This window comes from Lepisma saccharinum, chromosome 2, assembly GCF_977018435.1.
Source record: "Lepisma saccharinum chromosome 2, izLepSacc3.1, whole genome shotgun sequence".
NCBI classification, from domain to species: domain Eukaryota; kingdom Metazoa; phylum Arthropoda; class Insecta; order Zygentoma; family Lepismatidae; genus Lepisma; species Lepisma saccharinum.
Genome location: NC_139230.1, coordinates 18,175,833 through 18,200,660, shown reverse-complemented (window position 1 = coordinate 18,200,660; position 24,828 = coordinate 18,175,833). Strand labels below are relative to the sequence as shown.

Genomic DNA, 24,828 nt, shown 5'->3' with positions numbered 1-24,828 from the left:
GTCTTCCCTGGCGTAATTTCTCGAGTTTGTCGTTCACCCCAATATTCGCGATTTACCAAAGGTGTAGAAAATCGACGTAAAGTAGCCGAAGTAGAAGATAGATTAAAATTAACTCCTACTTTGGAGCACACTTCTTTAGTATTACCAATTGTGGCAAACGTTATTGTCTTGTAATCAATGGGCTCAGGTTTAATTTATCAGTGAGGAGAGACATATATGCTGGTTCGAATCTTGCGTTGAGCTGTCTGTTCAGTTCCGATCAGCCTAACCGAGCTCGTAAAGTTTGTTTTTAAGACGACGACATGCTCAGATAAAGCTAATCGGGACTGGACCTCCAGTTGAATGTAAGAACCGGACCATTGTGCTATGTGGGAGTCTCCTTTGTGAGCGTGGTAAAGTGAGCCTTGTTCTACCTCGAAATCCTCCTCAACCGAATCTTTAATTATGTTGTTAGTAATGCTGTACTGAATATAGGATTTTCCTTGTTTTTCTCTGCTATTGAGACATTTATTTTGTGACCGTTTATTCGTTTGGTTATTTACTACTTTGAGTATAGGAATATACGTATGTCTATTTAGATCAATGTGCTTGCTATCAACATACCATCACACCAGGCCCGTAGCCACAACTGTTTTTCGTGTGGGGGGGCCTCATCCCTTATCAGCAGCCGTCATCTAAAGGCGAAAAATGAGGGGTAGAATCCCTGAAGATGAATTTCTCAGTATATTACAACTTATTATACAAGATGTTTAATCCTGCTAATGAAGTTCAATTATTTACCACTACACAGTATTTAGATTAGATATCTGTAGGAAACCCCCCCAAACCCTCCCCCTGCCTACGTGCCTGCATCACACCTTATTGCCTACAACATTTGAGGTAGAGGGTAGGGAGCAAATCGAAGGGGTAAAGGACAATTTTCTCAAAACATGAAAAAATATGGTGGGAAAACTGGAATATTACACAAGCACTCTAGGGGCCTCCCCGGTGCCGCAGGGGTAGCGTCGTCCTCTTGTAATCAAGGGGTCCCGGGTTCGATACCCCGTGGAGGCACATTGTGGGTCGGATCCCACTTTAAACTGTAATTCCAGTACCGATTAGCCTTAACTGTGCATAAACTGGACTTGAAACACCAAAGTAAACCAACCCCCCAAAAATAAAACAAGCGCTCTAGTAGAGGCTGTTCCCTTCTAATGATATGATCAGAATTTGTTGTATGTCACTGTTGACTGGTTTCCAATATCTTCTTTCTACTGTTCGACAACAACTTTAGACTCCCCGATGGCATAGTGGTAACGTCATCGCCTTGTAACTAAGGAGTTCCGGGTTCGATACCCGGCGGGGCACATTGCACAGTAGTTCGGATCCTACTTTAAACTGTAGGTCCAGTCCCGATTAGCCTATCTGTGTATAAAGTGGACTTAAAACAACAATTAAAAATTGTTATTGTTCACTTTATGCGCAGGTAGTTTAATCGGAAGTGGACCTACAGTTTAAAGTGGAATCCGAACCGCTATGTGCCTCCAACGGCTATCGAACCCGCGACGCCTTGATTACAAGGCGACGACTTCGCCATCGGACAGGTCAATTGTTGTACACTCATCATTTTATAAACTTGGACAGTTGAAGTATGTGCCACTTTTTTTTAACATGAGTGTACCTATGCAATCAGTAGCATGTTGAATTTGGAGGACCGAGTCAGGTTCTGAATATATTCTAAGTGAAATGTTGGCAAGCATACGCACACATTATATGTATATTTTGATCATTTTACGTCGCTTTTCTACCTCGTGTTATCGCAACGGGAGGAATAATGATGAAATCTATGATGAAACATGCACAATGACACACCTGGGTAATCCATCCTCTTTCAAGTTCTTGCATTCCTGATGATCAATCGCGTGTTGTGATTTGTCCAATTTATGCAGTTAGGTTAACCGTGACTGAGATGACAGTATAAAGGAAGGGTTAACGGTATACCACCCCAGCCCTCGTCTGGTGTTGAGAAAGCCTAATAGCAGAGCGAGTACATGGTTTGACCTCCTGTGTATGTTTTTATAACGCAGAACTTACTTTTGTGAGGAATTTTCCAGATCGAACGATCGGAGCCTCGTTTCTGTTAGGAGGTATTGCCCGTGGAGACCCAGGTTTTGTCTGTTGATCCCAGTATTTGAGGGGGGGCTGACTGTAATCTATGAAACAGAAGTCGCCACTTGGAAGATGATGGGTCGCTAACTTGAGGAATAAACTCTGTTCCTGGAATCTGTGGAGCATGGCTGCGCATAACGGCATAGAAGGGTAGAAAGCAAGTGGGCGAAGGAAAGCAGTGCGGCTTGCAGCATCCAGCTGGTATCTACAGCCATCTTTTCCCCTCTCACATGTTTATTGGTCGTGCCCTCTCGAGTCTCTACCTGCACAGACACTTCTTTCCTTCGCTTGCTCCAGTTGCCGGGAAGGGTAACAGTTGGGCTGAAAAGTTCGTAGGCTGACTCATAGATGGCGTTACTAGAATTAAATCCATGTGATTTTTACTTAGTACTAACCTTCAAAAGATACGTGTATAAATTTCACAGCTGCCGGATAATTAGTTCGTGAGATATAGCATTGTGAGTGAAGCAGCTTTTGTTATTGTGAAAAAATGGATAAAAAAGAATTTCGTGTGTTAATAAAGCATTGCTTTTTGGCGAAAAAAAATACTGTTGAAGCCAAGGCTTGGCTTGATAAACATTATTCGGACTCTGCACCAGGAAAATCAACCGTTGAGAAGTGGTTTGCTAAATTTAAACTAGGCGAAATGAGCATCGAAGACGATGCACGCAGTGGACGCCCCAAAGAGGCTGTTACCGACGAAAACATCAAAAAAGTCCACAAAATAATTTTAAATTATCGTAAAGTGAAGTTGATCGAGATAGCTGAGACTTTAAAAATATCAAACGAACGTGTTGGACATATTGTGCATGAATATTTGAACATGCGAAAGCTGTGTGCAAAATGGGTGCCGCGCGTGCTCACAATCGATCAAAAGCAACAACGTTTTGATGATTCGGAGCAATGTTTAGCGATATTCAACCGTAATAAACACGAATTTTTCCGTCGATATATTACAATGGATGAAACATGGCTCCATAACTACACTCCAGAGTCCAATCGACAGTCAGCCGAGTGGACTGCACGTGATGAACCGAATCCAAAGCGTGGAAAGACGCAACAGTCGGCTGGCAAGGTTATGGCATCAGTATTCTGGGATGCGCATGGTATTATATTCATCGATTACCTCAAAAAGGGCCAGACCATCAACAGCGATTATTACATAGCATTGTTGGAGCGTTTAAAGGATGAAATCACGAAAAAACGGCCCCATTTGAAGAAGAAAAAAGTGCTGTTTCATCAAGACAATGCACCGTGTCACAAATCAATGAAAACGATGGCAAAATTACATGAATTAGACTACGAATTGCTTCCCCATCCACCATATTCTCCAGATCTGGCCCCCAGTGACTTTTTCCTGTTTGCAGACCTTAAAAGAATGCTCGCTGGAAAGAAATTTAGCACTGATGAAGAGGTAATCACCGAAACTGAGACCTATTTTGAGGCTGAAGAGAAATCATACTATAAAAATGGCATCGAAAAATTGTATGACCGCTATAATCGTTGTATCGCCCTCGAAGGCAACCATATTGAATAATAAAATCGAATATTGTCAAAAAAATATTTTTTACTATGTTAGCCTACGAACTTTTCAGCCCAACTGTTATGTACGTATCTCGTGGGCCTCCCCGATAGCATAGTTGCCAAGCAGTTGTCTTGTAATGAAGGGTTCTTGGGATCGAATCCTTGTTGAAGATCCATGGTGATTCGGGTCTTGCTTTAAATTGTAGGTCGTGTCCTGGTTAGAATATCTGTGCCTAAAGTGGAACTCAAGAAGCTGAGCCCCACTTTTAATGTAAATGCTCTGAAGTAAGTATGTATGCTCAAAGTGTGTCAATTGTTAAGGAGGGAGTAATCCTGTGTGAATGCAATGACAGTGTTAGGCTGAGTGCATACTGACACTAGGCTGAAGGCAGTATTGTTGCAAGATGGCCTGATCTGTGATCAAGAGACAAAGAAGAGTATTTTTGTATTCTTCATTTGCGTTGTTTTTTTCTATTTTATGTCGAGCACAATGATGAAGGTGGGTTATGATCACATGATATTGATGAATGTCGAACCTATTGTGGATGGAATGAGGGTCTGGGCCTACAGCACTCCAGCATGTTAGTATGATGAAGACAATACCACCATGGTCCATGCTGTAGGACCAGCTACCATTTGGAGACGTGGGTTCGATTTTCCGGGTGTATGATGTTAGATTTTTCGTCAGTGTACATGCATAAGTGGTTTTGGGTATCAAAACAGCCTCTCAACAATGGGTATGGAGATGGGTTGGGGGTATTCTGATAAAGTGTGCAGTCTAACCTTTATAGTTCCATCACATGGTATGATTATGATTCTCAGTGAAAGACCTACTTTCTGCAACGCGACAGTGTCAACTCGTGTTGCTGTATATTTATGGTGTTTGAACTAGTTAATTTAAAACTGTTCTTATGCTGTGAGACCTTCATCTTGTCTCATGTTTGACAGTCGTCTATTTTATTGCTGCACTGTCGTTCTCATTAGCAAATGTCATTAGCAGCCACGGAATATGATGTCACTTTGAAATCACTAACGGATTCAATCTGATGCATTGTTTGTACCCGAGCATTTTTGATCTAACAGTGCTCCTTCATAGGAGTTTTCTAGTGACTCCCTACTTGTTATTAAGTTTATGCAACACGTGTGCATCCCTTCAAAAGACTATGATGCACGTAACGAAACCCCTTTTGGAATATATTTTTTTAAAAGTTAAACCCAAACAAATGTTGAGAAGCAACTCTATTTCCTTATTTAGAAAGAAGCAAAACAACTTTTTTGCCCCACGACTAAATTTCTATAACTCGCCATGATCTACGTACTTCTGGTAATATGTTGTGTTAGTTATGTATTGACACAAACGAAGAGAGATATGCACTGGACAAACAAAACGATTATTAATGATTACAAATATGTGGGCCGTACAACATTACTCCCACCCAATCGTTCATTGGAGGACAAAAATCGTAGCCGTATAAAATTGTTTGTAGATCAAATAATTCACTAAAAAACTTGTAGGTCCAGTTTCGAACGTGTTTGTGCATGAAATTGACTTACGTAGTTCCTCAATGCTAGATTACTTTAGAATATGGAAATTTTAAAAAGTCAAAACTCAAAATGTATGGATTTTCCAATCTTCCAAAGTTATCCTTAGAAAAGCTGTGATTAACAAATCAGTATATTCCTCAATTGGAGTCAGTTTATATATTTCTTATATGCGCACTCTTTCTTCCGGATAGTGTTGTTTGGAAGTGCACTATGATTTGTAAAATAAAATCTGCCTCGATGATAGTGGTCATCGTAACACTACGAGGCCAGAGATTCCAGGTTCGAACCCTGGATAAGCCACGGGTGTATCATTGTGTTTGTCCCATCATTTCATCGTCGCGATTAACCCAGATGAAGGGATGCGAAGTAAAATGAACGATATAGAAAGAGAAAGGATAAATGGACATATTTATTTTATATTATTTTCTTTGATCTTGGAAGTTTCCAGAAATCCAGTGAGTGAAGCTATTACCAGGCCACAGAGACAAAAGTTATTTCTGCCAGGTTTCCGATAACTGTGTTGTCGACCTAACGCGCTACGAAGCCTGAGGTTCCAGGTTCGAAGAAAAGCCAGGGCATGGTTGTATCGCACCTAATTTTAACTGATTTACAAGGTGGTCACGTGATATCCACAGATCGAACTTGTTGAAGCCGTTCTGTTTGCGTCCTGCTGGCACCAAACGCACGCTTGTTGGAAACACAATCCGTGCGTTTGCAAGAGTTGGAACAAAACACTAATTATGTGCTTGGCGTTAAAAATAACAAGCACGACATCATAACAGGCACTTGTAGAACTACACATATCACTATCACAAATTATGGAGCAAAACAAAACGATTTCAATTATGCACGTGCAACCGTTACGGGTATTAGTATTGCTAGCCACCACGTGGCGATTTAAACCGAGTGTGTCAACACAGTGTAGACACGTGCGTAAGGCGTAAGGGCTAGTTGTTGTAGGCAGACTTAGAAGCACCTGTAGTATCGTATCCAATTCTCCTGTTGTGCAACCACCATAAGGATAAATGTCGATCTGTCTTGATGGACACCTTACTGGCTTTGCAGTGTACAGTCATGAACTTTTCTCACTCCCAAGAACGTTCAGTGGAATCACTGCAACCCAGAAGTGTGAATGTCCCTTCATCAATTTATTCATATCTTCACTCATCCTCATCTTCGCGATTAGCCAAAAGTGGCAGAAAGGCGAAGTAAAATGAACCATGTAAATCAATCGAAGATCCTTGGTCTCGGTGCACCAGACAATGTCGCTGATGCCATACCAGTGTACACTGGTAGAACTCCACACCCGCAGTTGCTTGCTTGAGTGGTTAATTTGATCCTTTTTTGGCTAATTGCGAAGATGAAGATGAAATTGACACTCGCAAAGAACACCCATGCTCAGGGCGTGATTCGAACCCGGTATATCTGGCGTCGTAGCGCGCTGTGCTAACCACCCTGCCACGGAGGTCGGCTCCATCGACTGTTGCATGAACGTGAAATTGCCAGTAAGGTATTTTAGCGGACCACCGCGCCAGAATGGGTACCAGGAGAGGAGAGTATTTAGATCTGTAGACGCTAGGGGCTAACAACATCTTGAGGTCCCATATTGACATATTGTAACTGTTGTGCCAATATTTGCCGGATGGTTAGTTTTCCTTATATTTTATGCCACATTTAAAATGTATCTAATGTTTTTTTTGTCGTTTTCAAAGTAAGTGTTGTTGGCGTGGGGCTGAAGTTTCCCCCAGAAATCTGGGCCTGGTGGTTACGGTGACTTAATCTACACGTAAAAAATTTGGAAACCTGGGATTCTTCTGTCGATTCTCTGGATTATTGCTAAAATTTATCGGTCACCCTTGGCGGAGTGCTTAGCTCAGAGCGCTACAACGCCACGAGTCCTGGGTTCGAATCCCGATCTTGGCATGGGTATTCTTTGTAAATGACCCTTCGTCAATTTTCTCATATCATCACTCATCCTTATCTTCGCGGTTATCCATGAGTGGGAGAAAAGTGAATTAAAATATACCAAACGAATCAATCATTTATCGGTCATCTTTATTATGATCAGTCTACAGAGCAGAGGTTCTCAAACTCTTTTGGATCGAGGCACACTGTTTCGCCATGTATAATATTGCGCCACATCCGTATATAAATAATATAATGTAATTAGTATCATTATTAGAATATTTCACACACATGTATGTGTTGTATGATGTATATGTTCATGCTTTCCCATCAGTGCCGGAGGGGCCCGGAGACAAGTAAGCCTTTAGAGGGGCCCTCAGCCATTGACATAGTACAGGGTTTGTATATGCGCATACAAAAAATAAAGTTAGTTACTCCGAGGTACAGAAACGAATACAATATACACAGGTAAAGGTAATGTTCCATGTGCATGTAGCACCGTGCCGTGAAGGCACGTTTAGGATGTATGGGGGCAGGGCCCCATCCTGGATTATCTTTTTGCGGGGACAATGCCGGAAAAATTCCGACCTTTGATCAAATCAGTCTACAATTTTACGAGAAAAGCTGTGGTGAAGGTGTCTTCAACCTATCTTTAATCAGGAAAGATTTTTGACTGCATGATTGTAACAAATGTATCATTCTACAGGTGCGAGAAAATAGTGTCATATATATATATATATATATATCACATCACCACCGGTGCCGAAACCGGGAGGGAGGGGAAGAGGGGCCCGGGGCCCATCCAGTTCTCGTTTGACCCCCATATAAGGGGCCCAATGCATATCTTCCAACATATTACATAACGTTTGCACACAAGAGGTGGGAAAGTACGCAGGATTCTGCTCTGAAATGGGCAGAATCAATAATGTGGGACTATCACTCAGTTTGAGGGTTTCTTGTGCTTGTGCGTTTACTATTTCAGTATTTCCTTTTTCAAACTGACAATGAATTAACGAAAACGCATGGCATATTATGAATGAATATGTGCGAGAATAGAGGAAGAGGTATGGGAATACTGTAGTCTGCATGCTCTTGAAGGAGGCAGTCCATTGCAAGATAGGCTCATTTGTTTCCCTTCGGAAATGTCAAAAATCGCTCGCCCAGATGAAAATTTTATCTTGGGCCTTCCTTTTTTATGTAAATATGTGTGAAGATATTAAACTTCTACAAAGGATTGTAAGAATAAGTATTATAAACAGAATATGATAATAAATTCTCAGTCAAAAGTTACATGTAAAGTATTATGTTGTGTTGTATAATTACATAATCACAGCAGTGAATTTTTAAATGTAATTCAAGTTTATTATGTTCCACCTTAAGGAAAAGAAAATTGCCCCCCTTCCAGCAGACAGAATGAAATCAGTATTTATGCTTTACTTATCTTTACCTCCCACACATCTCGTAAGAAATCGCCGCCTATGCACATCCCCCCTTTCCCATTTATAAAAAAAAATGAGTTGAATCCAGTATGGTGGCCACAAATTTGGTGGACGTCTGCTTGGACCATAAGCCTAACCTTTTCTATCATGACCGATTGTATCCAGCCTAACTCCTTTGCTTTTTATATTGGGTGTTAACCGACTTTTGAACCATCCCGTAGGCCCTCGTATGTGAGTTTGTCAACATAAGATCAAGAATTACACACACAGACATTATATATGTGTAATATACATTATATATATATATATATATATATATATATATATATGTGTGTGTGTGTGTGTGTGTGTGTGTGTGTGTGTGTGTGCGTGAAGGTAGGTAGAGGGGGGGGGGCTTTGCTAATATTTTGCGGGGGCCCAAGATTTGTTGACCCGGCACTGTTTCCCATTATAATGCATTTTTTGTAAATTTTCGCGGCACACCCTTTCAGAACCGCTGCAGGGGATCCCGGCTCGATCCCTGGGGGAGGTACACTCGCCTCACTTAGTAGCAGTGGCGTGCCAATGCCAATGATTTTGGAAAGGGGGTTATGACCACCACAATCCTCCCATTAGGCACCCCACTGTTTAGTGTTGCCGTTATTTGCTTCTTTATACAGGGTGCAATTCGGTCGACATATTTGATAACATTTTCCATTGCTTCGTGTAGTCTTAATGAAAGTGTAAACTTTTCCAATTAATTTTGCACAACGTTAAGACGAGTATATCAAAATTACGCTGCATTAATTTACACAGTACTACTAAATTCATTGACTATACATCGCAAAGTGTCTTGGATCCCTCTTCAAACTGTAGTTTCAATTCCGATTAACCTATCTGAGCATCAAGTGGACTTTATAAACAAAATACACGAGAGGTTACGTAAATCAGTACTACTTCTAATGTGCGATCGTGGAAAGTAAAGACGACCACGGGCCTAAATAAAAATGGAAAATGTAGTTGTGAAGTAAAAAGACTAAGACAGTATTCTCGACAACGCACTGTATATTCCCATCAGCATATTGCATATTAAGATACTGTGAAATTCTAAGCTTCCAAATATCGTATCACTTCCATTAGGGCTCTTCAATGATCATTGGGTCTACTCTTCCTCTGTAGCGAGTGATTTCTTGTGATTCTTTTTAAACATGATATCTGGATGTTGTTCACAGGTTTCAACACGGTAGAATTGTGGGACATTTATTGGTAACAGTCATTGGCTTATCACGCCAAGTAGAATCTGGAATAATGTAGTTGCTGTGTATAAAATTCGCATTGAGTTATTTTACATCGCTTTTATACCTCGTTAGGTAATCACGATAATGAAGATGAAATTGGTGAAGAGACAATCGCTAGCACCCATGCCTGGCATGGACACAAACCCAGAATCTTCAAGTTTAATAGTCTTATTATAGTAAATATAGTGCAGAAAAAATATCCTAGAACTGCCTATTCGAAAGCTCAGAAATATGTGGAGAAAATGTCAGTTTCAGGCCTGGGGCAAGAGATTACTGAAATATCGATTTCTTGACCTCTGAAGTTTGAACCTCAAACTACGTGCTCCTGTGTCAGTTCAGAACAGTTTTCTGCCATACTTATTCTATGATTTCTGTAGATTGATTTATATAATGAGCGCGCCAGTAACAAAATATTGAGACATACATACCCCTTTGACAAAATTTCTGGAATAAAATTACATATATCCTATTATAATTTACTCAAAACTAAAACAGTTCAACTAGGCATGAACTAAAACCAAAACGTGCATCTGATGATATGATATAAACTAAGGCTGTATAAGGCCCCGTAGGCACAAAAACCTACTTTCCTATGTAGTGTTTCCCCTAAAGAAGTCTGTTACTGCGTGCGAAATGACAGCTCCTCTCTATCCCTCTGTTTTAGGCAGAGCATTTTCCTTCTGTATTTATCGTATTTTAGTGAAGAGATGAATATATTTTATCAACAGGTTGTCTGAATATGTTGACTCATCTCTGTGGTTGTGTAGTTATCCTCCTAACACACTACGAAGCCAGGGGCCGTGATTCGGACCATGGTTAGACACAGATGTGTGTCATTGTGTTTGTCCCAACATTTCATCCGTTCATTATCATCCTTATCTTCGCTATTAAACTTAAGGGAAGTTATATAAAATAACCAAAATTTACATAAAAAGGATCGTTTCAAGTGAAGAGATTTTATTTTTCTTCTTTCTGTCTGTCTATTCCGGTCATCTTCGGTGGTTGCCTGTCTCGCGATGAGGATGCACGATGAAGTGGATGATATGGCTCGGTGGCTGTTACTGGTCCACTTTCGAACTCGCCCCAAAGTTTTCGGGTTGGGGGCCACTGGCCGGCGTTCTTTCTGTGCATCCCATAATCGATCCTCACTCATCCTCATCGTTGCGATTAGCCCAATGTAGAGAAAAAGCGACGTAATATAACAAAGAGGTTGACGAGACAAAATACATATTCATGCCTTAAACATGGTTGGAACCTGCGACCTCTTTACAGCAAGCTGTGCTACCACTCTCCCCGATGGCGCACTGGTAACGATGTTGCCGCCTTGCGATCAAGGGGTCCAGCGTTCGATATCCGGTTGAGACACGTGGTCGTTCCGATTAGCCTATCTGTGCATAAACTGAACCTAAAACAACTAAAGAAACGCACTCTGCCAGGGAAATGTGCGAGTCATGGTTTTTATTGGTGGATTTATTATGACACATTGATTGATTTGCTTTATTTTACTTGTATTTTGTCACTTTTGGCTAATTTGCAAAGATGTGGATGAGTGATGATAAGATGTCGTAGCGGGATGTGCTAACCCTATTCGCTGTATCCCCATCATTCACACTTTTTCTCGACATTCGTACATCTTTTATTCTCAGTTTTTCTGATTTTATGGACAACACAAACATGAAGTCCTAGCCGGGATTCGAACCCGGGACCCCTGGCGTCGTAGCACGATGTGCTAACCACTCCGCCACGGGGCACATTATGCCAGATTAAGCAATACAATTACATCATACCAACAGTGACTTGAGGTGCCATGTCATTTTTTTCTCATGCTCCAAGTATTGCATAGTTCCAGCTCACGTATTCCATTATAGTATGTATGAATTATATTGGTGGTATACACCTTTACCCCTAATCATATTTAATTAATACGTTCGTAACTATTCTCCATGTTCTGCTAGCACGAAGTTAATGTAAACAAAACCGTGTCACTTTTTGAAATAGTTCCTTTCCCATGCGCTAATTCTGATGTTATTTTGCCCATGAATATGTTGGTCGTAGGTGTACAGCTCATAATGTAACGTCCCACAACATTCAATATAGCAGCTACGGTCAGTGGTGTGGCTGTATCACGTGCACTATATTCCTACGCGAAACATTACTGCACGGTTGCCATTTGAACAACCAATAGGACGGAAGCCGCGTGTATTTGTTTACATTGACTTTCTTCTTACAGCGTAGAAAGTATAGGTTTGCTCTTTTTTCCTCTGATCGATTGGACACATTTCTAGCACTCGAGGGCGTGTTTAGAGAGGGTTCGGACTCCCCCCCCCCAAAAAAATTAACGAAGTCCATATGAAATAAGCAAAATACTTGTTTACTGTTGAATTAATTTAATTTATTTTCGCAAATCTTATACAAAAAGGTAAGGGTTGGATTCTGATTATATTGTTTTTGTATTGGCAGTGACTCGGGGAAATTTATGCGTACCACTAATAGGGCATAGAAATTATGATCCGTGACTAATTTTCGTCAGCTGGATCTAACAACCTTTCAGCATTCAATAAATATTTTTCTTTTTGACAATTTTTTTTTTGTAGGACAGCTGGTTTTACACAAATTTTGTTAACTATACATTTTTTTTTATTTTGTAATATCATAGCGGTTTTTGAAAAGAGAGAGGAAAATTAAAAGGAAAATAAATTGCCTCCGCGTCGGCCAAAGGTCCAGCCGAGGTTATACCCTAGCTTACCCGGTATACCCGGTTTTTCAACTGTGAAAATTTTTATACAAGTTTGAAAATATATTACATTGTTCCCTTATGTATTCTTAATATTTCCGTAAACTTTTGTTAATTAAAACAAAAATGCAATGTAAATAGGAGGCAAAATTCACATGGTGGTCCTATCAAGCGCCATCTTTTAATGTGTTATTCCAGACACTTGTGCCTGTGACAGTGTACAATTGGTTGACAATGATGGTAATTTTTGTAATTATTATAATTATTAAACAACTGCCCCTCTATATTATAAACAAAAAAAGTAATAAAAATATTATTGTTTTTGTGAGTTGTGGCGAATGGTAAAATATACTATGTGTGACACTCATGCAATAATGTGTTTTTATTTTTTATTAATGGTGGTATTTTTTTTTGTAATTATTATAATTAGTAAATAACTGTACACATATAATCAAGAGAGGAAGCAGTGATTCAATAAGAAAATAATTTCTTGAATTTTAGTGAAAAAAAGGCGTGGGCCTGTGAGCCCCCCCCCCCCCAGGTTAGTTAGTTTCTCTTACGGTGCGAGTAACCTAGGGTTAATATTCATTTTATTAACCTTATATATATATATATATATATATATATATATATATATATATATATATATATATATATTACATCTGAAATACTTGTTCGGACCCCTCCCGTAATATAGTTCTGTAAACGTGCCTACTAGCACACTTGATGCGCGGTTTTTTTCTGACCCGACATAATTTCAGGCCTCCATTGTCGTGTAATGTACCTTGTAATAAAGAGGTTAGTTTTTCCTGGGACTGATCGAATGCCTTTCAGCTCCAATTAGTGTAGGCACATAAAGAGGGCTTTTAAATAAAACAAAGCCAAGTGCGATTCTGAATGGGCGCACGTAGCGTTTGATGGTTTTAAAGGGCAACCAACTCCAGCTCGGCTACCTCCTATCAGCTGTATGGCACGTTCTAGCCTTTCACGGCGTGTCGTTGTGCACACTTCCTTCTTGCTTTCGCGGGGCGGCCGAAGCGTGGTGCGGTCCGTTTCATGGCTGGAAACCTAATCTGGTGTGTGGGTACGTGGGAAAACTCGATGCATTGCGGCTGTAGAAGGATTGGTTATCTAGCTTACGTGATCTGTTATTTTCACCTTTGGACAAGCCGTCAGCTGTTTTTGAAAAGTGTTTTTCGCTGTTTTAAAATAACTTGGGTCGTACTTGCCCAGAATAATGTCACAAGAATGACATTTCAATTTATCGCATGTAATTTTAGTTTTATGTTGCTATTCTTTGCTATTTGTTATTATCCAATGTAAAATGGCAAGTGATGTATTTGGAATCCTTTGTTAAATAAATAAATAAAATAAAAACAACTAGGAATTAGCCGATGTTACGATATTGGTAGGAATTGATTTGCCGATACCAGTCGCTACTTTTCCGACATTTTGGTTTTTCGAGGTGTCAGCAAATACGTCGCGCGACACTTTCTCTTTGTCTAATTATCCTGCAAATTATGCAAAAATTCGAACTTTCTTTTTATTGTGCACCAATTTTGCGTGATAAACTGAATGTTTTGTTTACGTAACATGTATATTAATATTCTGATGTAATTCTTGAATGTTTTAATGCAATTTTTTTGTTATATATCGATGCAGATAATTGGAGTAGGATACCTACACACTAATATTGATCAGTATTGTGAACAACGTTTAATTATTACAATTATCAAGGAATGTTATCTGTTCAAAGTTGTATCGGCTTAGCCCTAAAAATAACCAAAGAATAGTTAAGGTTGTATTTTATTTGTGAAAAACTGGTTACTCTTGTGTTTTCACGTTCTGTGAGGCTCTGGTAGGGGGGAAGCTGCACTCAGGTTCAGCTGAAGCAAGCATTCCATCCCTTCGTTGCAGGAGAAAAATCGTGTTGCCGCCTGAGCTCACTTTATAGCCCAGCGTTGCCAAGTTGTGTAATGAAGAACGAACAGGGTAACCGCGTACGGGGAGCGGGACGAGAGAGAAGACCCGTGGAAAACGAAGTAGCTTCAGCATACGGGATCTCTCAATGTTAGCACGTAAGATCCTGCAACGTGCCATGCCGACATCCTTATTTTTGCATTTGTTGAGTTTCCCGTGCATAACAATCCCTAACTTCCGAAGTCGACGTCGAGAAAGAAGTTTATTTTTATAATATATTGTGTGAATTGCACGGTTGGGAACGTGTATTTTGAAAACGACGCAAGAAGCGAATTCTATGTACGCAGTGTGCTTTATCATTACTTAACTTTCTAACAGTGGTTTCAAAGTCGGTGAAATCCCGTGCAAAAATCAATACGAGGTTTTGCGTAGGATGAGGGGACAACATTCAACCAGCCATTGGTAGATTTTAGAGGGAAGTAAATTTGGCGACCGGTACGTAGGCACTGGAAGGAAACGGTGCCGAACTGCACATGCTGTTGGTAGCTTCCATATGTTGGCGAATTTTGTGCGCATGTAATTTTTAAAGTTTTTAGTTTTTCACAATTTTTCATCTTGCCCTGACCCCTCTGTGTGCACATATTTTTGTAGTACAGGGAAAATTGTTGGGATGTGTATTTTTTTTATGGACGTTACGTTTGTGGAGTTTTAAAAGTGTAATGTTTTTTTGTTTATTTGCAGATAAGATGGGAGAAAAATATAACGTTAGGAGAGCCGCCGGGGTTTCTACATTCATGGTGGTGGTAAGTAAAGAATTTGTTGGGTCTTCTGAAGGGGTGGGGGGTGGGAAATTACTTCTGTAGAGATGCATGTAAGGACATTGCTGGAGATCCATTCGTAAAGCAGTATTAGGGATGAACTTTTTACGATATTTCAAAATAGTATATAAACTAGTTTTGTATGACGTGGAACTTGGCACTGCTAAGCTAAAAGTATTGTTAGAAGCTTCAGCTTGATGCAGTTTCAGGATAACATCTATTGGACCAGAAACTGTATCGATCAAGTTCCTTTTGTGTGTGATTTAGCTGTTCATGATCATCAAATATGTGAAGATATAGTAATTGTATTATCGTAAAATATGTTTTGTGAGTTTAGTTTATTTGTCGCGATCGTATAATTGCAAAAAGAAACCTTTACTTACCCTTATGAGAAGTAATTGTTCAGATTCATAATTCAGTAGTATATTTGTTCAAAATTTTGACCTCAGCAATGCCTTTAGTAATAATATGCATGATTAAACTAGTGCTTGTTATGGCATCCCTGTGAATTTGTGTACATATATGTTGGGGATTAATGTTGGGAATGATAAATAGCTTTATCACTATCGTATAGTTCGAAAGAAATACGCTGTGTAGGATTTTGAATCGACATGAATATTCGGTATTGTAATCCTGGTTCGTAATCAAGTGGGCGTTTTGTCTTGTTTTGCGCATCTGGTATAGTTAGATGCATGACATTGTAAAGATGTTGCACGTTGTACATTGTTTCGTTTTTACTAGGATCTTTTGGTAATTTTTGTGTTAAACAGGTTATTGTACAATATATTTGCTACCTGATGTGCAGTTGTGTTTGGTCGTGTAGTAATTATTTTGAGAAAAGTCATAACTTGAATTCGTATTCATCGGTATTTGAACCAAATATAACACTGAACTTGGCAACACTGTTTTAAGTCAATTTCTCTATCTCGTAGTTGTATATTTCCACTAAGCATATAGGATGTGTGGAATATCTTGATAAGCTCACCTGCCTTAGTGGGTTATCAAGGTTTGCTCACCTTCTTTAACAGGAAGAAAAATGTTCAAATTGCAGATCATTGTAGAGTTGTAACTGGTATCATTAAACTGTGTTGGCAAGTGTAGCAATTCGAGTGAATACATTGATTTAATAGATTCTTTCAAGTTGGTATTGTTTAACGTTTTTAATTACGTCGAGAAGGAACGTTTCTGTGTTTCACTGCACTCATTATTCACCCGTTAAGAGGCACAGCCAAGGGCAAATGAAAACTACATTCGTGTACTTTTTTTGCTCGTGACTGTACATCCTTAAAATAGTGCTGTTGGGAAGAAACTTAAAACCGAGGGGGTGGGAGATTTCAGTCCCCTTGGTTTGTTTTATTATCCCAGTCAAATCGTTTATATGCATAACATGTCATCTTTGTTTGTCTATTAATTGTTTCGATAGTACAAAGAGTCTTCTGTTGTTGAGTGACTTGCTCACAGTAACTCTTGAGGATTTGTTTGATTCAAGTCTCACAATCTTGAAGTCTCCAAGATAGACGTATCTGCCTGTGTGACAATGATTTTACGTATGTACAGGACGTTGAGATTTGTGATTTAGTTTATTTTACTCTCTTTTATGCCACTCTTGGCTAATTGCGACGATGGAGATGAATAGTGACAAGATGAGATGGACGAAGCACTGAACATATAATTGCTCTTATTGTTACTTCCCAATCAAAATTTTCGAAAAAGATTATGCTTCATTTACTCGAATCTCATGCCTTTTCCTCTTGGTAAAAGGGTCCTAGGAATGAATGTGGTTTTTTAATTGTATATATATTTTACGTCTCTTTTCTGCCACTTTTGGCTAATCGCCAAGACTGATGAAATGGTGATTACGTAAAATTACCGAAGGGACACCCAGCAAAGGAGTACCCATGCCTAGGCTAGACTTAACCAATAAACTTTGGTGTCAAGATCGTGTCGATCATGCAACATGGCCATCAACTAAGGTGGCAGTGTGGGCTTTTATTGGGAGGGGGGAATCTTGAGTTTGGTCTTTTAATTGATGTTAAAGCATTGTAGTATTACCAATAATTTGTGTTTAAAGATGAAGTGGAGGTTAGTAAAAGCCTGCTTTCTTAATGAAATTTTAAATTATGTAAGAACTGGATTTAATTGGCAACCGTCGTTCTTTCTAGATGAACATTACATTCAGAAATCTAGCAGAGGTACGTTTACACGTTGTGAGAGGACATTAAGGCAAACAGCCTTCATAATGTGCTTCTTGAACTTTTTCTATGCTGCAAGTTTAGAATGGAGAACCACACTGTGCAATGTGCCTTCACCGGGGACTCCTTGATTACAAGGGTGCAGTCTTACCACTACTGCATTGAGAGTAAGAGTTACCCTCTGGAGTGTGAAACCCTCTGGAGTGTGAAAACCTTTGGATAAAACTTGAAAATAACGTCATGAAACTTTCGGAATGACGTATTATGAACAGATTTTCTCTGGATATTGACTAGGTGAAGTTGGGATAGAATGCCGAACTTTCCTGGGGCAATGTTATTTTTATCATGGGTGAAGTGCAACGATACAGGTTTCACACTGAAGAGTTTCAGTTCATAAGGACATAAGGAAGCATTCAAGGCGAACGTACTGAGGCGACATGATGGACGCACAATTGAGAATAAATCCATTCGTGTCATTTTGATACGAAATGTTACATTTATTTCTGAAGATTCGTTTCCAAGTGACTCGCGTGTCGCTTCGGTCTGAAAGCTCCCTAAATGATTTGTAGTTCAGTTGTAAGGGAGCTTTCAGGGCGAGGTAACAAGGAAAAAAAAAAGTGTCCACTGCGCATGGCAATCGACGAACCGAAGCGACACGTGCTACTGCCGTGTCACTTCGGTCTAGGTGCCGACCTCCGTGGCGAAGTGTTTTATCACAGCGCGCTACGATCCAGGGGTACTGGGTTCGAATCCCAGCCTAGGTATGAGTGTTCTTTGAGTGCCCCTTCATCGACTTCACATTAACACTCGTCCTTATCGTCGCTATTGGACAAAAGTGGCAAGAAAGGGACGTAAAATAACGTGACACAAAAATAAAACTAATTCCAAAGTTCTTGATGTAGGTGGCTGTCGTGTTGACATGTCTGCCTTCTCAGTAAATTATTGCCAGCAGCCCAGATCCAGTTCAGGCTCCCGTCTACCTCTTGTGATTCTGGTTTCTTCTTGATGACGCAGTATTCTTTGATGACATTTGCTCTTCTCGGAAGTGTTTAAGCACACTCCTTCCGTGAAGATGAGGGTGACGCTAGCCCCCCGAAAGCTTGGAAGGCTATTCCACAACTATCCAGTTGTCAAACCTGAGTTCCGTGTAGTGCACCCACCCTAGATTGCAAGAGTGGCAGCAAAGCGAAGTAAAATAAACAAAATTAAACCTGAAACATGCTTCTGTTACTAGCAGCCTACGAGTCTGCTTACGGGAGCAGAATTGGCATTTAGGACAAAATCCGGAATCTCTAGTTATCTACCAGAAGAAATAAATGTCTGTGACATCTTTGAATCTGTGCCACGTGATTGCATACAAACAAGATAGAAAATACCATTTTTCGAGGACCTGCAATGTCTAATACTAGGCCTTGACATTATGAAGAAAAGTCAAGAACTCGACACGCTGTGAAAGTTGGTGGGTTGCGACACCCTGGATATTGGGTAGGTTAATTGCTGGGTTCTCATGAGAAGGGTACCTGCCTGACAAGTGCCCAAGAAGTGAGCACTTGCTCCATTTTTATATGAAATAGAGTTCGCCTCGCATACTTTTCAATCTAGCGACTTGGATCATACGTAGATAAGACGAGTTTTTGGTTTGGCGATATTGTTTCTGAAAACGTACTTACATCGAAGTGTGATCACATCCTTACAACTGGATCAGGCACTCACTCATGATGTAGGTGGTTTTTTATACCAGGTGCCTAGCCTTCCTATTCACAGGAAATGTGTCAGAAAGCTTAGAAATGGGTCTACTCGTTGTTATTGAGACAACCCAAAAGAGTGCTATATTTTGTAATGTTTTCATATTTCGTACTTTTTTATGCAAATGTAACGAGCTATTTACCAAATACAAATAATCCTGGACGCTGTTTTTATTATTTTAAGTCCACTTTATGCATAGATAGGCTAATCGGGACTGCACCTACATTTTAAAGTGCAATCCGAAGCACTGTACAATGTGCCTCCTCTGGGTATCGAACCCGGGACGGGACCCCTTGATTACAATTCAACGACGTTACCACTACGGCAGCCCTGAACGCTGTTTTTATGTGATGGTTACGCCCATGGGGAACGATATGGATGATCGTATACCATCGCTGCAAGGAGAAATTAGCATTTATGGTACAATGTGGAAAAATATGAACTTGCACATAGCTGCAATGTGCAGGGTTTGATCATATTTATTTTACCTCCGGTGTTCTCGAGAGTTTTGTAGATAATTGTTAACTTGCATGAATCTACTTCTTCAGATCAATCAGGACGATGAGTATAAATGGTGAATTGATAAAAAAACCTTTTACAGGTTTCGAACCTCGGATTGTTCACTATCACGATACCTCGACGTCTGGTCGTTGATTGCTTGACTTACCGCAGACTTACCGCATCGCCAACGAATGTTTTGGGTTCGATCCCGACATGGGAACTTATAGTGTACCTTCTTCAGTTTCATGTAGGAATTTGATGAAGAAACATAACGGCAAAGTAAAACAGGAAAATATACTGTATCTTGACATTTATAGTGAAGGCAGTATGCTTTATTCGGTAGGTCGACACTTATGTCGACCGTGTGAGAGTAATGGGGGAATTTTGCGGTGTTTAGTATGTCCGGTTGTCACTTACACGTAACATTCGCTGTCATCATCCGTGTTCATGTCAAAACTCAAATCACGTGCAATGAGAGTATCGCCTACGCAAATGTCAGTTGGAAGTACCACGCCTGTATCGACTGTCAACCATTGAATTGGAAATAATGTGAAACTGAGGTGATGCACATTATACTTACTGTTCGTGACACAATTACATTCTGAAGATGACAGATTTATTTATTTGCACTACTTCAAAACCTTGAACAGATAACCTTTCTCCAATTATAGGCTTGCACGTAAACAAACATGCACGTAACTTAATGAAGTAATGAATAATGATAACAACATACACGCAATTATTGCGCTTTTAAACTCGTCAGACAAATTCACTAAAATGTGATTGTCCTAAACGTAGTGGATAATCTATATATCAGATATCGAAAGTCAGGGTTTTGTTAACATGATATTCTCTTGTGTGCAGAACAAACGCATAATAAAGAATGTTTAGAACTTTTTGTGGTTGCTGTATTTTAATTTTTGTTATTTAGCGTCTCTTTTCTTCCAGTTTTGACTAATCGCGACGATGAGGATAAGTGATAAGGACGAAATTGATGAAGGGACACTCGCAAAGAACACTCATGCCCAAACCGGGAATCGAACCCGAGACGCCTGGCGTCGTAGGGTTTCCTGTTTTGATTACCGCCCTCAACAGAGGTGGCAGATAAATATATATATATAAATTTTTTATGCACAAAAAACACTAACAGAATCAATATAATTAGCATGCGTACAAAAACCGATAATACAAGTAATAATTTACATAAACACAAATAATCAGATTAACCAATTGCGGTCTTTCACTTGTCTTTCACCATACAAACAGATGAAGTATTTTTATAAAGTTTTAATGGCAATTAGAAATCTAAGGTCTGGTTGTTAATTGTAAGCGTATTATACAAATCACACATTCTACTTTTTTGTTGAATTGATTGATTTGGTTTATTTCACTTGGCATTTCTGCTGCTACTTTTGGCTAATCCCGAACATGAGAATGAGTGATGATAATGATGAAATTGATGAAGGGACACTCACAAAGAACACCGATGCCCAGGCAGCGATTCGAACTCGGGATCCCTGGCGTCGCAGCGTGATGTTCTAACCACTCCGCCACACAGGCCGGTTGTATTTGTTAAAGAATGATGATGATGATAACCCATGGCGCGACAGCTCTCGAAGGGCCTTGGCCTATCTCCCTACTGCCAGTCTCCCTCCCACAATCCTACCTAGAGGTGTAGAGATCTTCAACCGGTAATGGGGTGACGTGGGGCAGCACGTCGAACCCTCAGCCGTTATAGGAGATTTCCGAGATCGGGTTTCGCTACTCACTCGTAGCTCCCAAATTTCTTCACGATTGTGGGTTGCCACCGGTTCTATCCACAGGCCGAGAACCCAGGTACTGAACCCAGGCGGACTCGAACCCATGCTGTCCCCAGTCGGAGTCCAAAGCACAACGCCTGAAACCGCATGGTCACGGAGGAGGACTGTTGAAGAAAGATGCTTTTATCTGAATTTCCACTTGTATAGAAATTACATGTACATATTTTTTTTCTTTATTTATATTGGCATGGACCTCATTTGACAGAAGTTTTTACTGAACTCTGATTCCTTTTTTCTTTTAAATGCTGCTTCTTTCGAAGATTTAGACAATCTAAATTTAGACGCCAGGGCTATCAACTTAGTAAGTGCGATTGATTTGTGAGAGATTCTATACTTTTTTTTAGTGTTACAAGACAAGTAATATAATCAGTACAACCTACGTATATTTATTTATAACATTATTTTGGTTTTGCGAGGTTTCTTGTAAAGCGAAACCTTTTGGTCTGACACCATTAGCCGAACATGTAAATATACAATACTTTAATTTTCCTGCATGAAGAAGATTTAAGAAACGTGGAAAATTTGTCTTGTTAATGAAAAATCAGGATTCTGTAGTCGCCAAAAATGGCAACCTGATTGGTTGTTAGTCGCCACTTCAAAAATTAGTCGTCGCGATTAGCCAAAGTGTCAGAAATGCCATGTAAAATAACCTAATTCAATCGATCAATTACAAATTTGTTTCATTTTTCGACGTCGTTAGAACGTAAAACTGACAAGAGACTGGATACTGTACATCCACCTAGTGTAACCGGATGGATATAGCATGCTTTGTAGAGGCCTCTCCGATGGCGTTGTGGTAACGTCGTCGCCTTGTAAGCAAGGGGTCCCGGGTTCGATACACGGTGGAAGCACATGGCACGGTGATTCGAATCCCACTTTTAACTCTAGGTCCAATCCCGATTAGCCTTTCTGTGCATAATTTGGACTTTAAACAACAATTCAATAAGTATGTTTTGTAACAAAGAATGTGTTTTTGCTGATGGCGCCTATTCTTTAAAAACTAGTATGCAAGTGCAATCAACACTGCAAGCAGGTCAAAATACCTGCATTTGAAAGCGGATTTAATTTTAGAGTACTAATCAGGCCGGACAGGGGGGAAATGTATGCTTCTGCGACAATTCATGTTCTTCTGCATGGATAGTTATGGTTTTAGTGATAGCATTGAAAGTCAATGGATTCGTTACAATTCAGAAGTTACTGTGACTTTACCATATATCCGGGATATTAAATCTGATCGGACTGGAAGTTTAGAAAAATAATCTTGCCTATGGAAACTGGTAAAAAGGAAAGTCAATTGGAGTGTCTTATGAACATGTGGATCGAAAACGGGTAGAGAAAGACATGGACGCATGTATGATGCCTCACATGAAATATGCTCAAAGAAATGCGAAATGTCCAAATCCACCAACCGGTCATTTTTAGCCAGCAATCGATATGACGTGACCCGTTGACGTCTCGGGCCCTGAGGCAGCTATAAATATATGTAGTGGAGTGCGAAAGATAGTTTTGTCTAGGAGCAAGTAGAATGTCTAAATCTTTGTCTCTGGCATCAACAAGTAACACACACTAAGAATTTTCAATAGGTGAACTACAACTAAGGGAACACCTTTGAGAAAATATACTCTCAAGTTGTTTTTTTTTTTAGTTTCTAAAAAAAAACAACTTATTTTATACTTACACACGGTTACAGAATGAAAACCGCGGTGGTGTAGTCGGTAGGACACCTGACTGCCACACACACACACCCGGGTTCGATTCCCTGGTCAGGAGATTTCAGGTGGAAATTTTTCATTTGTCCATGCATGGAGTGGCTGTGGAGTTCATCCAGCCTCTAATAAATAGGTACCTGTACTGGGCGGGGTAGATGCGGCCGGAGCGTGCAGATGATCACATCACATCCATAATTGGCAGAGATTGTGAAAGTGTTGGGCTCTACCTTCACATCTTCCCTATTTTACATGCTAGCTTTGCCGTGTGGACCTTTTTTTAAACTTCGAAAATGCCTATTTTTAAATTACATACACCTTGTGTGTTTTAATGCTCCTCATGAACAGATGGAATATTTCAGATGTGCTTTTTCTCCATCTGAGACAACATAGAGGCTACTGCCTGGAATCGTCCAACTTTCTTCAGTCCCGGATTCGATACCCTGTGGAGGCATGGTTCGGATCCCACTTGAGGGGTTAGCACATCGCGCCACTACGCCAGTGATGCCGGGTTCGAATCCCGACCTGGACATGTGTGTTCTTTGTTAGTGTATCTTCTTCATATCATCACTCAACCCCATCTTCGCGGTTAGCCAAGTCCCAATTTCCCCAAACGTGAACACAAAGATCACTTTTATTTTAGGTTCACTTTTATGCTCCGATAGGTTTATCAGCACTGGGCTTACAGTTTATAGTAGGAATCAAACCACTGTGCAACTTGCCTCTTCCGGGTATCGAACCTGGGACCTTACAAGGTGATGGCGTTACACTACATCATCGGGGAGGCCCTACTTTGTATCGTAATCGCAGGTCGAACTCCCTTGGATTGCGAGTAACTGTGTTTTTAAATAGATTCTTCAGTATCGGCGAATAGCATAGATACTGAAATAGTCCTGGGATTTTTATATATTTTTTATCTGTTAATAATTTCGTAGCGTGGACCTGTATTTTAATTTCGCCCGTTTCATCAGGAATCCTGCCAGGTTGGTGAACTGCATGTGCTGCAGAGGATGGCAATGCAAACGGGGAAAGGTGGTGAAGAGCGAATTTTGAGGGTGTTCTGGGAATCTGGCAGCGGTGTGGGGGACGGTCTAGAAAATCAATAAAACCTGTCACTAGGGTTGATTTCAAGCTAGAGTAGTCCGTGGGAGACACGCTGAGCATATACGCACAAATGAATATTCAGAAACTCCCTGGTATGAAGTCGTTCACTAAATAACCCAATAGCGGCATGCTAGATTAGCGAACATTTTTATAAGATCGTTTTTATACCGTAGAGCAGTGGCTCCCAAAGTGTGCGTCGTGGCGCCCTGGGGCGCCGTGGCTTGCTTGCAGGGGCGCCGCGAATTGTTTTATTTATTTGCCATCTACAGAGATTAGATATCTCCAATTACAGAGGCATTGAAACAATATAAATAATGTAAATATTAATAAATGAAATTAAATACCATGCTCACATATTACATGGATTTAACTACAACATAAATATATATTTACACAGAGTACTGACGTGCTCATATAAAATATGTATAAACTATCCATTAATCCACAAC

The 24,828-nt window shown here is 40.1% G+C and overlaps 1 protein-coding gene across 10 annotated transcripts in view; it reads left to right on the top strand.

Moving 5' to 3' along the window:
- Ssdp (Sequence-specific single-stranded DNA-binding protein) overlaps positions 1–24,828 on the top strand; it is a 294,147-nt gene that overhangs the window by 13,004 nt on the left and 256,315 nt on the right. For all 10 annotated transcript variants that reach the window (XM_083117122.1, XM_083117123.1, XM_083117116.1 and 7 more), the window contains exon 3: positions 15,234–15,295. In XM_083117122.1, coding sequence (XP_082973248.1) covers positions 15,234–15,295 — 62 coding nt within the window. The remainder of the gene's footprint in view (positions 1–15,233; positions 15,296–24,828) is intronic.